This window comes from Oikopleura dioica, chromosome XSR, assembly GCF_907165135.1.
Source record: "Oikopleura dioica chromosome XSR, OKI2018_I68_1.0, whole genome shotgun sequence".
NCBI classification, from domain to species: Eukaryota; Metazoa; Chordata; class Appendicularia; order Copelata; family Oikopleuridae; genus Oikopleura; species Oikopleura dioica.
In genome coordinates, this window is record NC_137294.1 from 7,076,914 (window position 1) to 7,093,486 (window position 16,573).

Genomic DNA, 16,573 nt, shown 5'->3' on the forward strand with positions numbered 1-16,573 from the left:
AACATGTTCCCATCGTCCGGCTATGCCAATAATCAGTCCAATTGAAATAACACGCATAATCAGCTCGATGATTGCGATTGTCAGAACAGAGCCCAGTCGCTCTCGGAAAACATATCGCTGTTGCTGGATACATGAAATAATTATCCTCGATAATTTCTCGAGTACACGAGAAGAAAATTATTTGAGCTTACTCAATGTTGAATAAGAAAATGACCCTACAAGCGGCTCGCCGTCGGCTAGATATAGAGACCCGGTAGAGATCCGGTCGACCTCTCTCAGTGCTCCATTTTCAAGATGGCGGCCCTTGGAAAGATTACAGATTGTGAAGTATGTTCAAAACAGATTTTTATGGTGCATCCAAGCCTGATAGAGGTCCTCAGCGGACTTAGGGTCAAAGGCAGTGGACATAGTAGGTGTGTACATTCCGCAAAAACGGCGCCCGGATGTGTACTTGAGGTCGAAACCCTCAAGTTTCTCAAGCTCTACTTTTTCTCCTTTCGTTGGAATGATTGAACGTGGATTTTCGAATTCGGACATGTCCGATTTTGATGTCCTCGCTGATTTTGTGGTGTCCTATAAAGTCGTTATTCGATTTCAAATTGGCTGCAATCTGTCGAAGTTGAATTGTTTCCATGCTAATAATTAAAGAATTGTCTGCCAAACTTTCGCGCGGTGATAAAGAGCCCTCAACCAAGATGTCACTGGTATCTTAAGAATCGATAAACGGTCAAAGCACTCACTTAAATATTCTGTCTGTCTCAATGGGCACAAATCAAGAGCTACTATCTTTAACAGTGGAAAAATCACTACGCTTCATTAATGGCTTAGCGTTGAACCTGTACTTTCGCGAAATTAGCGGCTTTGGGGCATAATCGCCTCTATAGTCATCGTACGTTTATCGAGTCATGGGCATCACGGTTAAGAACAGGTTTTTGTGTTATGGTCAATTACTTTGACAAGTTAGCCTAGATTTCAAATGCGGCTAATACTAAAAGTCTGCTTAGTGAATTCAGGAGATTCTCCCGACATATACAACCTGGGTAGACTGTTTCTTGAGCGCGGGCTTTGGATCCGGCTTGAGAGAAGTCTCTTTTTCGTCAGAATCGCGGCGTAAAACCTTTTTGGGAAATCAAATGCCCGTTCGCAAAAAATCAAATTACGTTTGTGAAGCATGCGTTTAATTATGTTTGTGAAGCTCAAGCTTTAAATCGAGCGGTTGATGTTGAAGTACCCCTTCGGTGATTTTTCTAAAGGCGAGTTGCCACAGCTCTCGGCTACGATTTCCCTGATTAGTGACTCCAGCATCTCCATTTGCTTTCACGAGCAGAGGCTTGATAGAAGGTCTTCAATTCTGGTTTTTATAAACTTTCGTTTGGAATATTCGATATCCCTGAGTAGCACTATTTGCTTAGCTCAATGAAACGAGATAAAAAACCAAGTTCCTTTCAACAGTGGAGTCTCTATTTGATGTCGGAGGCACAGCGGAATTCTCATCAATTGTTTCATGTTTCGTCTTGAAAGGATTTTTTTAACTTTGGATAGTTCGACAAGTCAAATTTAAGAATCGGCCATTGCCAAAGCAAAACGTTGTATATTGTTGTCTCTCGGCAGATTGCCCGAGGCGTGTGAGTTTCTGCTTACGTAAAGTTTCCAGCGCAAGACATTGCCGCTGTTAATAATTTATGTTTACCGCATTTTCAGTTCCATTAGGGATTCTGTGCCGAAATCATTATCAAATCAATAGTTTTACACGTGCGCCCTGTGCAATGTATAGGTTATAGTATAGTTTCAAACCTGAAACTTGTTGGCTCTAACTGACTGAAAGAAACTTGCAGAAAACGAGTGAAAGGCTACTCACGATTTTCGGATTCTGGACGACAGCTTTGATGCCTGCAACTCCGCGCTGCCAGGCCGGCCGTGTGTGGAGTTTCGGGGCTCTGCTTCCGCGATCATCAAGCTCGATGACAAATACCTCTCCGTCGATCTTGTCTTCCTACGATAAGAGTCAGACAAATTAATCAATGTTAACTGCGCTTGTAACACGATTTCTCCAAGGGCGAGAAACATACACTTATAGTGGGCAGTGGGAAGTCTTCTCTTGGGAAAATTGAATTTCTCGGCATTTTTTGTAAGGCTTAAACTCGTCATAATGCGGAGTAGGGCGGAAGGGAATTTTTTCTCTACAGTAGGAGTTTCCTTTTGTGTGTTTCTGTTGACTCTAGTTCTCGCACTCTCGCTGAGAGTTTGAAAAAATTCGCCCCGAGGGGACAGGAACGCGAAATGAAAAGAAACAGGCGCCGTGGGACAACTCACGGACAGCAAGCTCCCCGGCACATAGGGACTCCCTAAAGGAGAACGCCCCTCTCAACCCATCGTGGCCGCGGAGAGCTACATATGGAATCTGCACGAGAATGAACCAAACCCTTCTATTTTACCAATTAAATTTCGTCAATGACCACTCAAATAGGAAAAAGTTAGACTCACCTCATTTTCATCGGACTGTTGGTCTTGATCAGATTGTATGCTTTGAAATACGGGTTCGAAAGTAAAAATGCAACTATCCGAGGGAGCAACTAGAATTTAGCTCTTTTGAAGAATAATTGATCTTTCTGGCGACTCAACTTTTAAATTTGATACAATTTTGTAATTCTCAGTTCCAATCCACAATGCTTGTAAATAATTAAATTGATTGCGATCGAGAAAGAAAATGAAAAATTAAGTGGTTACTTGCGTAAGTGCCTGTCAAATTATGCTCGCACCCGTGCAGTGCTCATATAACCACGGTAGGTGTAAATGTGCATCCCTCTCACGAGTAGCTCGCTACGATTCCTTTTTCGAAAAGTTATAAAATTGCGAAAATAAAAACAATGTGGTTACAGAAGGCACACAACGCAATGCGCCATGATTTTAATTATTTAAGATGCACAGGCCTCAGGGCAAGAGATAATAACTCATCCTTTAATGTTTTACACGATTATACATCCCTTTTGCCTGCGGCAAGAGGAAGTTCTTTTGAAGTTAATAATAATTGACGAAAATCGAACAATTGACTTTTGAAAATCAATCGTAACGCTTCTGAGGTCGAATTGAACCCGCACCTGAATATTCGTTTTGGTTGCTTCTTCGTCCTCTGTCTCTGATCTTGGAAAGTGCTCATCCTCCGATCATCGAAGGACTGGAATTGCCGGCGCGCGTTCCCGCTTTTCTGAAAAAAACGCTTGTCGCCTCGTCTTTCACCCGGTTTTACAATTCGCCCAATTTTATGCACACAAAACACACACTCTGGCATCAATTTAATTCTAATGAATGCTAATTATTTGGCATTAACCTGCGCACGACTAGAGATCATCCGTTTTGAGAGCGCATCGAATTAATCGCTACTATTGCGCGTCCTAGACACCACCTGCTCTGCGGGGCCTGCACTCTAGTCTCGTCTGCACAAGAACATGCAAGTTACCTTTTAAATCTTCGCCCGATTCGATGACAATTCTCAAACTCTTTTTAGTAACTATTTTACTTTCCCCTCAAAGAGAGAAAAGTGGCAGAGAAAGATAGCTTTTAAGTGCAGCCCAATACTCGCCTTTATTCAAGCGCCTCATAAAAATTTTTACAGCGTATAAATTTGCAAAATTGTTTCCTAGTTTAGAAAGAAGAGCTAGAAAAAATATCTGTAAGGCGAGGAAATGCAGCATTTAGAGGAAAGAAAAAAATGAAAAGCGCGCCGAGTGCTCGCTTTCCTCAAACATTAATATTAGTCGTGGTCATCCTCTTTACAGCTCCTTTTTTCTTTCCTTGCTGCGTGTTTGTCTGCCTGAAAAATTCTAATCTGCTTTATTTTTTACGAATCTAGTGTTAACTAAACGCCTCCTAATTGACAATAGAGAGGGCTAATCTTCCCACGACAAAATTATTTAATCGCGCGTGAAAATTTCATAGCCCGTTATCTTTATGACACCAAAACAGCGCAAAGCAATATTTACGGTATTATAATATTCAGTTGTTCGATGCTGTTTGAATTAGGGCGTGAGCATTGAAAGTAAACCCAGGCTGTTTTTGCCGTACACAGAGAGCAACAAAGAAAATCTATTGAGGAAATCATGTCAGACTATAGAATTCCGCCAGCTTGCAACAATACGATTGCTATGCTGAAATCTTTTGGGCCGCATAATTGATAATTAAAAATAGTCCGTTTCCTGGAAGACTCCAAGTCAGCATATCACGAAGAGCCTCATTTGGCAGAAGTTCTTTCTTGCAAGCTCTAGGTCTGCTCTTCTAATCTGAGTTTTCAGCGTGTGTGCTTTGCGAAAAAAAAGCGAGCAAAAGATAGGTCGCTGTTTAAATTACTCTGGAATTGGACCGGTCGGTCGCGCTCCTACCTGTGCGCGTCCATCGAGCGAGCCATCGATCGAAGGTCTTTTATTTTTAAGCAGAGGCCGTGATTCACTCTTCACACAAGTTGAAAATTTTAAATATACGGAAGTGTTAAATTATGCGCTCAATTATGTCCTGTTTTATTCTTCGTAAAATTAGGGCTCATTGTGAGAAATTTCAAATATAAATGATCTCTCATTATAAATTCCATAAATTTCGAACATGAAAGTATCTGAAGACTTCTCCAGAATTTCCCCTAATACAGGGTGATGAAATTAACCCCATGATAATCTGATAATTTAATGATTTAATAAATCAATTCAGGCTTGTTCCTGTTTTTCGATATTTTCAGTTAGCTCCTCGTCCGAATTGTTACTCATGCTGTCGGCCAGATGTTGCAACTTGGAGGGTATTCCCAGCGCCGTCTTAACGAAAAATCTCTTTTTACGATCTTCGTTTTCGTTTCTGTTTCTGTCTTTATTATTCTAAATTTCCTTCTGCTGGTTTGATTAGTTCTGAGGGCGTGCTTGCGAAATGCGGCTTCGAAATTAGTCTTTTTTAATTAGCTAAAGTAGAGCGAACCATCACTTCTCGATTTCGGCCATTGAGTTTTACGAGAGAACAAAAGTGCAAAAACTCTATAGCGATACTTGCTAACTATCGCCTTAGGATATTGTGTACCGCTTTTTTATGTGCGCAGTAAAATTTCAGAAAAATGCCACTCAGAGAAAATGACGTTCGAAACAATATTGTCTTTTAGATTTTTAGGCTATTAAGAATCACTCTAAATACGAATGTTTTCGATAAAATTGAGAGCAATAGGACTAGTTCTACTCGCTAAATTAAATTAAGGGGTACCGTGGGATGATTGGCTTGGCCACGGCCACGACGAAAAATCTCTCCTCTGCAGATGCAGACTTTTCGACACGCTCTCTCGATTTCAAATGTTTAGCGATAGGCGCTAAGCCATTTGCATATGGGAGTTCTTTAATCAAACTAAAAACTCTTTTTTCAGTGAGTTTTCAGGATAGCTCTTCTTTATCAAGCGTTTTTATTAGCCGCTCAATATGTTACCTTTCGTTGTTGCCTTGGAAGACGGGAGCATCCATTAGACCCGTTTTGAGCACCGTTGGGACGTTCGTTGATTTCTTCAAGCTCGCACGAGTTCAATTCCAGTAGAGGGTTCTTCGCCCAGCTCCCTGTACGAGTACTTCAAGATGACTCAGAAATTCTTTTTCTTGGCTAGTTTCTAAATACTGAAAAAGAAGTCAAATTTTGATTGTCAAAAGCTAAAGTTTCCGTCCTATTCTCCGAAGTCTCTGAGACGCCCCTGGATATCTTTCTCTCTTCTTCCGAGTCTGAGCTTGAGTCGCCAACCATCAAGTATCCATGCTAAAGGGATGACTAAGCAAAAATAATGAAAGTTACAATTTGTCGATGAAACTAAGTAAAATACTCTCAGAGGTAGGAAACACAATACAGCTTGTAATTTCCAATAGTTTTATCTCCTACTCAGTTGCTATCTAAGTAGCTCTTATCTGTTTTAGTTCAATAATAAATTCCATCAAGTAATATCAGATGTGCGCTTGGATCATCTGGGGCTGTGTTTACCTGCGATACCGAAGAAAGCTTCATCTTTGGAACAGGCGACTGAAAGCCCCCATTTTCATGCCGGATTACATCCAGAAGAGACGATTTCTTGGGCATTTCTTAAATAATCGATCATACACCATTTAAGAAGTACTAAAAAAGTTATGGTTCTTATGCCGAGTTCATTTATTTTCTCCTCATTTATTACATTATCTTATAAGCTGCCGTCTGCGCATCCGAATCGATGGTTAACATTTCCAAATTTGGAACCCTAGGTCTGTGGCGCTATACGTGCTCGAAGGTATATATGTGCCTGCCGACGGATAAAATACGCCACGAAGTCACAAAACTAGGATGTTTTCTATGGACGCATACCTAACATCACCGAGCTCAGCTTTATCTTGGTACCCGTCTCATCAGTCTCAGGTAATTGTACAGATTATGATCTGAGAGTAAATCTCTTGTAGGAGCAGAGAGAGCTTTCCATACAGTAGAGTAATTTCGCCACCTATGCCGATGGCAGGGCCTAGTCCCTGCTCACGTGGCCTAGACGGACATTACTCGCCCTTGCAGTACCCCGAAAATCATGACGAACAGCTCAAGGCCAACTCAAATCAAGCTCCAGGCTACTGCCCATCTTCGGCGAGCATGAAGATGAACATAGCTCGCGAAACGCGGGATTTCCGCGAGGAAATGCGGAAGAAGGCGAATAATGCGCGCGAGCGGATGCGAGTGAAGAGTATGAACATTGAGTTCAAAAAGCTCGAACAGCTTTCAAGGAATCACGTGTCTATGGAGAAGCAGCCAACAAGGCTGCAGATTCTTAGAAGCACGAAAGACACGATTCTTGCGCTTGAGGCTAAGGTAATTCCTATCAAGAACCAAAAACGTGTTTTACTTTTGCCTAGCTTCGTGTCCAATTTGAGATGGAAAAAGAATTACGAGAAACTTCTCCCACACAGAAAGTCCGTAAACATAGTACATGCTCCTCAACCCCATCAGTGGTTTCTTTCGGCACATCACCGGAAGAGAATTTCAACTATTCAACTTACTACGATCTCTAAGAGCATTGAAATGGATGTAGAATCTAATCTAAGTTGATGATTGTGTTTTCAAAGGCAATATTATTGCTCTGAATGTCAAAATAAAATGAATTACAAAATCACAAAAAAAATTCAAAATGTCTTGGGACAAAAAAACGCCAAAAATAAATACAGCCCTATTAGGGAGATCAAAATCGTCAAGTTCTTATATATAAATATAATAAAGAATGAGCATAATTATACCATAGTTTTGAAGTGTGGAATTTTCGACAAATGAATGTTTTCTGGGGGAAAGTCTTCGCATGTTTCTCTCATAGGAGCAGGTGCTCGCTCGTGGAGGTACGTCTCAGCCACTCTCTAATTTTCATGATCTCTTGTTTAAAACGTAAGGTTGTTGACTTGATTTCAGATTTTCGGAATTCGAAAGGACAGGGGTAAATTTAAGAGTATATTATGAGAAGTCTATGTTTGGTAAGGGAGTTTTAGTGTTGAGTTTGAATGCCTTCGAATAATACTTTATCAAATAGAGCGGCAGCTTGAGCTCCAGAACGATACTCTCGAGATCTTGACACTTGCATAAAATAGGAGAGAGCGAGTCAAAACGCAGGAACAAGGTCCTGACAATAAGCGGAAACGGCTACGCGCCTTCTATCAAACTTGAGGTGATTTTCTAATTTCTGAAGTACCTCCAGAGATAGATGATCGCATGATCTCTTCCAAAAATTAAAAATACCATCTTTCAGCAGGTGTAGAAAATAATCCCGGTACTTTGAACCGCGCTATTGACAGTAACTATTTACCTTTGGGACTTGTAGTCCAGTCCGAAGTATTTTATGTGTGCCGAACGTTGACAGAAGAAAGTCTCTGGCTTCGTTGTCTCGTTATAAGTAAGTCATAAAATGCAAGAATAATCTTTCGAGATTTGGAAAAGCGCGAGGAGAGTTTTATTTACCATTTTATACTGATATTATTTATGTTTGACTTTTATGGTGATGGAAGATGACGGAATTGTGACATGACGGCAGCGGTAACTTCTACGTCGAACGGGTACTTAACCCTGAAGAGGCTTGTATGCCCAAAGCGGCGCGTGCCTGCATCCACGCTTTCTGATTAGTAGCAGTTCCCACATCGAGCAATTCTATTAATAGTCACACAGTAAACAGCAATGGGACTTCTTCAAAGCGCCGCCGGAACTGTACTTGACAGCGTAAATCTCCCAGGCTGCCAGGCCTACAACAAGCGCTACTAGACGTTTTATGGCGACGTTACTTGTTCGCAGAAATGAAAACAAACAAGGACATCAAAGAAGCATTCCTCCTATTGCGTTTTTAGCAATAATGATTAGAATGCGACGGATACTTATCAGGCATCACCGACACGATGAACGAACGCCGATTGCGATTATGGACAAAACGTGAAAAAAGATGATTGCAATGCGTTGATCAACACTCCTCCAGATTGCCCTGCAAATTAGTTGTTTAGAATCAAAGAAAGCAGTTTTTTAGAAAAAAAAAAGTAATTTATTTACAGGAATAAATAAGCTTATGAAATCATATTAATAAGCTAAGCAGTTGACTTGATGTCACGTTCGACTTGCTCGACCAGTTCATCTTTCTTAAAAAATTATAAAAAATAATACTTATTTGATTGTATCAGCCGGCGATGTCAGTGCGCAAATTTCGTTTACCCCAGTTGAAACGATTCTTCGAGAGCCACTCATCAGAGCACTGCTCGTGCGAGCAATGCTTCAAGAATTTGTGAGAAATTCGTTGGATCATGCGCACTCGCCTGAAGAAAATGATTATTTACGTTTTTTAAGCGTCACCAAGCGTCACCTATTCATGTGTGTGCCAGCCCGGTGGCCGTGGCAGTTCGACAGATATCTCTCGCCGAATTTGCGGAAACCAGTCACTAGCGATTTGGCGCTCTTCCAGGGTCCTTGGCGCTCGATACGGTCACGCATTCGGGAGCCATTGCCTCGCACCTCTTTGGCGTTGGGCACACAGCTCTTTGCGCATCGCTTGTCTCCGTCACATTCGTCCTGGCAAAACTCGAGCTCGAGCTGCAGAGTTTTTTTAGCATCAAAAAAGTCTGGGTGAGCGTAGTCGTCTCGAGACGGATCCAATGTCTAAGAAAAAATCCAATCTCTGCTAAATTATCTCTTTCTCACTTGAAGTCTTCGTGGCCCATCTGCCCAAATCGAGTCGAACCAAAATTGTTGAGGGATTCCTTCCGCAAAATCAGAGCGCCGTTTTCGTGATTTTGAGCCCCACTGTATTTTTCCAGTGTCCCAGAGAGCATGAACCTTCGATGGATCCACTGGCGCAGGGTTATCGTTCAGTCCTTCGTAAAATATTTCTTAGTTTTATGAAAAAAATATCAGGCTTGACTATTGTGACTTAGCGTTATGTGATGGAACCGCTCTCTCTCTAATGAGGAAGATGGGTGAGTTTTTCCAGCGAAGAATACAACACACCTGGTCCGCCATGTGGCCGGAGCTCCGCGTCGTAGAAGAAGCATGACGAGGAGTCAATTTTTGAATTAATTTTGAGAGACCACGTGTTGCACATTTGCATCAGGCCGGCTGCCCGCGCAGGTAGCATCCATTCTGTCTTCTCGAAAATCACCGAGCAGATCAGATTCAATCTTACGAATTTCTCAGTAACGATGAATTGCTGTTCTACACGAATACCTTGCTAGACGATTTTTCGGGTGTTTTGGAGGAACAGTTCGGTCTGTAACAACAACTTGTTCAGATGCTTCAGTAGGATTTTAAAAATCAACGATTCCCTCAAAATTAAATGAGATACTGGTTTTAAATTCCGATCCTATTATTCCCAATAACGCTGCAAATGATGTCTTCATTGTTTCTCAATAAACTTGGCGGGAAGTATATTTCAACTCTTATCGAATAAAAAAAAATATTTCTTATCGAAATAAAGTGAAACAGAAGGGTCTAATTAAGAGAAAAATCAGCGGGTTTTTATCTTCAACGCGATGGTATAGGCGGCGCAGGAGATGCAATCGTGATATCTCAAAATTAGCTCAACAGCGCCAGCGATATTGAATAAGCGATGTAGAACACCAAAAACTGTCTTTTTTAAACAAGAAGTTGAGAATCTAGACGGTTTTTATTCATTCATTAATTCTGATTTTCTCTAGTTGATGTGAGTTCAGAAGGGAAGGGAATTATTTTTCGCTTTTCAATAATTTCAGATGTAAGCGATCCATCGGTTACTCCAAACAAGCCGCCAGTATGCAAAAACAGGATTTTGTCTCCTGCGAATCTCTCTGGATTTTTGATCAATTCTTCTTTAATTGCTAAATAAATTAATTAATTTTTAATTTTTTTTAAATTCAAACCATATATAGCTTTCCCAGTATAAACCCGGTCTAGGAAAATGCCAGTTGATTGGGCGACTTCAAGAATTAGCTCTTTCAGCTCTGGCCACGCGTCACCGTATCCTTTCCCGACGTAGTCATCAGTAATATCGATCAAGTCCTCAATTTTAACGCCATCTGGGATATTGAGTTTTCTCATAGTTTCATTTGCATGATGGTAAAAATCAGCCTTCGTCCCCCAAATTCTGACTCCATGAATTTTTTTCTTGCTCTTTGACCTGCAATCTGGCTTTTCAAACGATTTATAGGAATTATGCAAAAATAATCCGCGAATATTAAAGTTATGAAAATGTTTTTGATTAGAAGCCTGTCAATGATTAGAAAGAGCTAAATCGAGCCCAGTTCCTCCACTTCCAGAGACTACAACAACATCTGTGATCTCATGGAAAAGTGATTGCTGCAGCATTTCTTCCCAGCAATTGATGTAGCTCCAGGTAGCAATGGACGAAGACCCACCTCTTGGGATAATGTAAGCTTTCTTTCCACTTTTTGCCAAGTGGGAAGAAAGATTCTCCATTCTCTTGTCAGCTAAAAAAACACTCCGAGAAATGTGTACGAAAAGATGTACCTTCATCGAAGGAGCAAGTCTCCATTTTGTACATGTGAGCACCAGACAGAGCAGCAAGCGTGATGTTACCACTATCATATGTGATTTCCGACTCGTTCGAAGTGAGAAGCAAGTGACATTCCAAGCCAAGTTCTGCACACGCTACCGCCGTCGAACGGCAATGATTAGAAGTACTCGCGCCCCAGGCAATAATTGTGTCGCAGCCCTTTTCGATTGCATCTGCAAGGAGAAATTCCAACTTGCGGATTTTGTTCCCTAGAATGATTTTACCAGTTTTATTTCTTTCAAAGTTAGAATGTTACCAGTCAGAGACGTCCCAGTCAAGTCATCTCTCTTTATAAAAAATTGTTGTTTTCCATCACCGAAATCCTTCAAATTCCACTTCTCTATCGGCGTAGGTACATTGGCAAGGACACATTTAGAACTCGGCACTTTTACTTCACAACGGTTTATAAATTATAATCAACTCTTATTCAATTCAAACAAAATGTTACATTTTAAATGTCTTCAAATCAGCATTGGCAATCGCTTTCCTGTAGAAGGAACCCAACGAGGAGGGGTCCAAGGAACTAGCTTTGATCTCAAACACATATTACCAAAACTGAAATCTTCTCTTTTTCTGTTCTCGTTTGATGATGTGTTAGTTGCTTCGCAAATATTCTGTTAAAATAGTATTTACTTTTCTCTTAGATCCATTGCCGGCAGATATTTAATAAAGCCCTCAAGGTGGATTATCCTCACGATCAAACTTGTAAAAAATCGTTTTATAATGGTATTAGAAAATGACACTATTTTGCGCGCCATATTTCTTTTAAACATTTTAATGAAGGATAATAAGAATATGACAACTCGGTAAATAAAGTCTGCAGAGTTAGTAAAATTTTAGGTAATTTCGCTTAAATATGTTGTTTTTAAGATTCTGATGTTTCTATTAATTTACAAAACAAAAAATTTGCAGCGCTTGATTTGGTTACATTCGTAAATAAGATGAGATACTGACAAATGAAAAAGGACAGATGTAGTCCCATTGCAGTAGAAAATAATCGATAATTCATATTTCTGGCAGACTTGTTGATAGTGAGTGACAGTTTACGGTGAAAAGCGCGGTGAAAGGCGGTTCCCAAGGGAAAAAATGAGGCGAATTAGTGTTGCCGTTTGCTGCGGCCCAATCTAGCGGAGACCATAATTGAAAAAAGAGAGCCTCGACTGGGCTAGGGCGCAAATTCAATCGTCAAAGCAGCAAATATAAGAGCAGAAGAAATATGTCGACTGCGTGCACCACTGTACTGCGTATGTGATCAAATTCATTTGTCTTGATTTATTCCACTTTTGACGCGAATCTGATTCCTTTTTGAAGAGAATGGCATAAATAACAACGCCTTTATGCAGAAGGACAGTAGTGAGAGAGAACCAAATAGAATTCCTCACGAACAGAAGCTACTGGCAACGTCCTCCGCGACAGATATTCACAGCACTCCCTCGCTTATGTATCCATTCTTAGGAAAGAAATAAACAGTACCTTCTTGCAAGACAGTATCTCTCGCCCCTCCCATAAAAATCTGTTAATTCTTTCTCAAGCGTTAATTCTATTTTGTCCGGTTGGAATAATATCTTCGTGCCACTATCAAAAAGCAATCGCGGCGCACGAACGAGAAGACTTCAAGGTGGCCTTGGCCCATGCTAAGGAGGGGTTTTGTCTCTTCTATATTCAAGAAGTAACTTCGCTGCTATTTATAGCTTTTGTGCATTTGCCGTGAAGGCCATTTAATATATGCAATTTAGATGGAGAAGAGGAGCATCAAGCTAGCTCCTGCTCTGCATCAACTGGAGTTAATTAAGTAGAAACTAATTGCCGGGAGAGCATAGTTTAGATCAGCACTCAAATGCCACCCTTGAGAATTCCCCTAATGAGACTTCGAAGAAAATTGCGCAAATGGCAATTGTCTTTGGCTGCTTGACAAATCTGTTCATCCTGTATTATCTAGGTATATCTTACACTTCCGCTACTTATCTAACTGAATAATATTTCAGCTTACAAAGTTCTGAGCCAGCAAGTTCAACTCCAACTGTAATAAATTTTATCCAGATCGTAGCTCTATAAAACTTCCGGTTTTGAATTGTAGTTTTTTCGTTTTAATCTAAAGCAGAGAAAAGAGAATAAATTTGTCTTTTTCTATTGAGCATTTGTATCACTCGAGCAGCTATTCAGAAGTAACAAAACTGAAATTGTAAAAAATGGTCCAGCTCACAGCAGGTGACTCAAGTTTTTCCACAATTTTTAAGAATCGCCCCTTCACAAACTTACCGTTAGAAAATTGGGACGGATAGAGAAAAACTAAGGTTGCTGGAGATTATGGTACTCTAGGCGTGAACTATCTATCTCATTAAAACTGCAGTGATGATAAGAGACTACGATGTTTCACCGACACACAGGGGACTCCAAAACCTTTCATATCGTTGGTGTGGCTGCTCGGTATCATACTTTTATTTCAACTAACTCATTGTGATAATTAGCTACGATTTTTCGTCTTTACGTTCGTGACCGTCACATCATTTACAATTTTCTTTCTTTGGCTCAAATATAATGATATTACCGCTTTTGACAATCTGATACATCTGAACGCTTCAAATATTTACGCAGATCGTCAGGAGAGGATCAGATCATTCCTTGGCGAAATTAATGCTCATTTGAGTTTGCTATCCTCTTGAAGACAAAAGAAGAAAGGTACATCGATTTTGTCGAGAAGTGGGCTGAGGAGAACTGTACGAAACTGTGCGATGATTATGGAGAGCTTGATAATGATAGAACCTGGAACGGGGAACAAAAACGGTGCGAATCGAGAACCAAAACAGACTACTCGATCTGCCAAAGCTCAGTAGAACTGGGATACCTGTGCGTACCAGGCAGCGGCTTTCGTGAAAAGGTCTACTGTTTGAGTACTTTCCTTAAAAAGTCGCAACTGAGACATGAAACACAACCAAACCCTGGAAATACTGTGTCCTGAGAGACCCAAAGATCCAAAGGGAAAACGGAGAAGTGTTCAATTTGTCTGTCAAAAAGACAAGACAACTCCTAAAGGACCACTGCCCTTCGCGAAACGCTACAATACAACTTCTTTTCATGAGAATTGTCTTCCTTCATTAAAAAAGTACGAAATTTCGAAATGGATTCTAAGAAACGTGCACCTTTCGTCACTTATTGTCACTATTGCGGCCATTGCAAGGGATACAAGTTATGATCATTGATATTGTGATGCTAACTCCTACTTGAGAGTCTTAATCCCCGTTAAGTTATCTTCATAAAGTTCAAAAATCTCCACTCCAACAAAAACTGGGTGCATGTGCATTTATTCATCACATTTGTTCTCAACGATTTTTTCTACATCTTGGGTAGCTTCTGGACGATTCCAGACGAGCACGACGAAGATTACCAACAAATAAATCCTAAGTTGACGGTTTTGTGCAAAGCGATTAACGTTTTGGAAATGTTTCCCGAAGTCGCTAAGAGTGTTTGGCTAATGGTTCAAAAACTAATCATATTCTCGCTTCCGAATATTTACGAATCAATATAAAGGTATTCATAGAAGCGGTTCTCCTCCATACTTTGATCTCAAATCCGTTCGTCCAATTAAGGTAATTATTACTGTTAAAGGCATTGACTTATTCTCCAAGTCTTGACTTTGTGACGCGATATGCTCTCATCGGATGGACGTGTTCCATAATCCCCACAATCGGCTGGGCGATTCAGTATTACGCGGATGAGTCTGTGAGTTGCTTGCGAAAAGAAAACTCTGCTACTTTTCTCACTTTACTCTGGGTTGAGCTTCCCATATACGTCATCGCCGCCACTAACTTCGTTCTCTTGGTAATACAATCCGACTGCTCGGACCTTAACAATCTTAGATGCATATTCTGTACATGATGTCACAGAATAACCTTTCTGTTCCAAACCCGGAAGCAGAGTCAAGTACAGCTATTCAGGATATCAGAAAGCTGGCAAAAGGTAATCGCAAAATAACCTGTTTCAAGTCATGAAATTTTTGTAGCAACATTGGTTCTGGTTCCTCTTTTCGGTGTTCACGTTCTTGTGTCCATCATAATCCCCTTCAAAAGGCTCTCAGAGTACGTTGAGCACTTTCTGAGAACGACAATGCTCGTTATAGGTAGTTCAATATCTCTAATAACGAATTTTTGGCGCTTTTCTGTAGACAGTCTATCTGGCGTGATCGTCGCCTGCTGTTACTGTTTTTTGAACGACGACGTTCTTAGCGAACTTCGACGCGTCTGGGAAAGACGAAAATATCACAAGTAATGCTCGATTTTATTGTATTCATTTACGTTTGTGTTTAAGGCCAATTGAAACTACTTATGCACGCTCTACAGTTTCTCAGGTTTGTACAGGAAAATTTCAAATTTCAGCTTTCTTTCTTGTTTTTCTCCTTTTTCATGAAAATTTCACTTATTTATCCACTCCTTGCCACAAATACGCGTTTTGAAATAAGCTGCAGAAAAAATAAACCCCTTCACGTCCAGTGGAGTACCGCTAGACAGACGCTTGCGACACACCAGTACCTGCACCACCACCCTCTCGCTCAGTAGCTCGAAGGTAACTGTCGATGTCTATCCATCTTGTCTTTAGAGAATTTCATCCGATCAGAGTTCTCTTGGGCGACTTCGTAACAGCCAACTGGAAAACCTCTACGTTACCTCAGAAGAATAACTCAACAATTTATTCCGATTTGTCCGCTACAAAACGTTTTGGACTCACGTTCTTTTTGACTGAACAATTAAATTTTAACTGAAAAAAAATTTCGCTTTTCTATCGCAAAATATGATCTCAAGCTCGCTGCTGGCAAGGAGCAATGAGTTCACGACCTTAGTAGCAAAAAAAGGCAGAGATGGGGCACAAAAACACGAAATTGAGTAAAAAAAATGTCAAGAAAATCATGAGAGAGACAAGATGTAAGTTTTTCTTTTCATTTCATTTCGGGCACCTTATCTCTTTGAGAAACAAAATTAGTTACGAAAAAAGAAGTTCTGGACTGGTACCGGTGTTTTTTACTCGATTGTCCGACTGGGAAGCTATCCCGCTCGGAGCTTGTAAAGATATACGATGCGCTTTTTCCCAACGGAGACCATTCAACCTTTACTGAGGCTGTTTTCCGTGCCTGCGATATTAACAACGACGAGCATATTTGCTTCTACGAGTTCATCACAACTATGTCCGTTATGGCAAGAGGTTAGCGGCCGTAACGGGCAGTTTTTCAAAAAGTTTAAGGCACTCTGAACGAACGGCTTCAGTGGGTCTGTCAAATTTTCGACACCGATTGCGACGGAACAATAAGCAGAGATGAGCTTGAAGAGCTGATTTTCACAATCGTAGCAATCACAGGAGGAAAAGTCTGCCGCGAGACGGCCTGCGAGAGAGCCGAAGCAATTTGGATAAAAAGGGCTGACGACGAAATTGATGGAATTCCAGTTACTGTTCTCACAAAAATCATTATGTCTGCTCGCAAAACTCTTATTCAATCCGAGTGAAAAGTCTGAGACCTTGCTAAATAAAAACTGTTCACAATGAAATCATAGAAGATTCCCTTGG

The 16,573-nt window shown here is 40.7% G+C and overlaps 7 protein-coding genes across 7 annotated transcripts; 3 read left to right on the forward strand and 4 right to left on the reverse strand.

Moving 5' to 3' along the window:
* Window positions 1–1,126: 1,126 nt before the first annotated feature.
* LOC145708195 (uncharacterized) lies at window positions 1,127–4,441 on the reverse strand. The gene is made up of 7 exons (XM_081785847.1): window positions 4,377–4,441; window positions 3,099–3,205; window positions 2,485–2,524; window positions 1,859–1,993; window positions 1,795–1,818; window positions 1,451–1,513; window positions 1,127–1,351 (listed from the first exon to the last, which is right to left on the reverse strand). Exons 2-7 carry the CDS (start codon window positions 3,155–3,157, stop codon window positions 1,346–1,348), a joined length of 327 nt encoding a protein of 108 aa, XP_081641973.1. The 5' UTR covers window positions 3,158–3,205; window positions 4,377–4,441; the 3' UTR covers window positions 1,127–1,345.
* Window positions 4,442–5,613: 1,172 nt separating this feature from the next.
* LOC145709057 (uncharacterized) lies at window positions 5,614–7,386 on the reverse strand. The gene is made up of 3 exons (XM_081786742.1): window positions 7,248–7,386; window positions 5,983–6,080; window positions 5,614–5,763 (listed from the first exon to the last, which is right to left on the reverse strand). Exons 1-3 carry the CDS (start codon window positions 7,306–7,308, stop codon window positions 5,614–5,616), a joined length of 309 nt encoding a protein of 102 aa, XP_081642868.1. The 5' UTR covers window positions 7,309–7,386.
* On the forward strand, window positions 6,316–7,025 carry LOC145706767 (uncharacterized). Its single transcript, XM_081784207.1, has 3 exons — window positions 6,316–6,365; window positions 6,429–6,825; window positions 6,870–7,025. The coding sequence occupies exons 1-3, from the start codon at window positions 6,316–6,318 to the stop codon at window positions 7,023–7,025; spliced, it is 603 nt and encodes a 200-aa protein (XP_081640333.1).
* Window positions 7,387–8,537: 1,151 nt separating the features above from the next.
* On the reverse strand, window positions 8,538–9,759 carry LOC145708269 (uncharacterized). Its single transcript, XM_081785922.1, has 5 exons — window positions 9,697–9,759; window positions 9,481–9,650; window positions 9,175–9,347; window positions 8,840–9,132; window positions 8,538–8,792 (listed from the first exon to the last, which is right to left on the reverse strand). The coding sequence occupies exons 2-5, from the start codon at window positions 9,605–9,607 to the stop codon at window positions 8,657–8,659; spliced, it is 729 nt and encodes a 242-aa protein (XP_081642048.1). The 5' UTR covers window positions 9,608–9,650; window positions 9,697–9,759; the 3' UTR covers window positions 8,538–8,656.
* A 378-nt stretch (window positions 9,760–10,137) lies between these two features.
* On the reverse strand, window positions 10,138–11,418 carry LOC145709058 (uncharacterized; the record flags this gene model as incomplete). Its single annotated transcript, XM_081786743.1, is given in 5 exon segments — window positions 10,138–10,325; window positions 10,368–10,617; window positions 10,714–10,934; window positions 10,975–11,229; window positions 11,277–11,418. Coding segments are annotated over 5 exon segments (1,047 nt in total), but the record flags the coding sequence as incomplete, so codon positions are not given.
* A 2,523-nt stretch (window positions 11,419–13,941) lies between these two features.
* LOC145709059 (vasoactive intestinal polypeptide receptor 1-like) lies at window positions 13,942–15,688 on the forward strand. Its single transcript, XM_081786744.1, has 9 exons — window positions 13,942–14,206; window positions 14,266–14,483; window positions 14,549–14,607; window positions 14,647–14,839; window positions 14,878–14,977; window positions 15,021–15,137; window positions 15,183–15,282; window positions 15,326–15,369; window positions 15,477–15,688. The coding sequence occupies exons 1-9, from the start codon at window positions 13,942–13,944 to the stop codon at window positions 15,611–15,613; spliced, it is 1,233 nt and encodes a 410-aa protein (XP_081642870.1). The 3' UTR covers window positions 15,614–15,688.
* A 152-nt stretch (window positions 15,689–15,840) lies between these two features.
* On the forward strand, window positions 15,841–16,541 carry LOC145710412 (neuronal calcium sensor 1-like). The gene is made up of 3 exons (XM_081788163.1): window positions 15,841–15,936; window positions 15,995–16,213; window positions 16,253–16,541. Exons 1-3 carry the CDS (start codon window positions 15,873–15,875, stop codon window positions 16,510–16,512), a joined length of 543 nt encoding a protein of 180 aa, XP_081644289.1. The 5' UTR covers window positions 15,841–15,872; the 3' UTR covers window positions 16,513–16,541.
* Window positions 16,542–16,573: the final 32 nt, after the last annotated feature.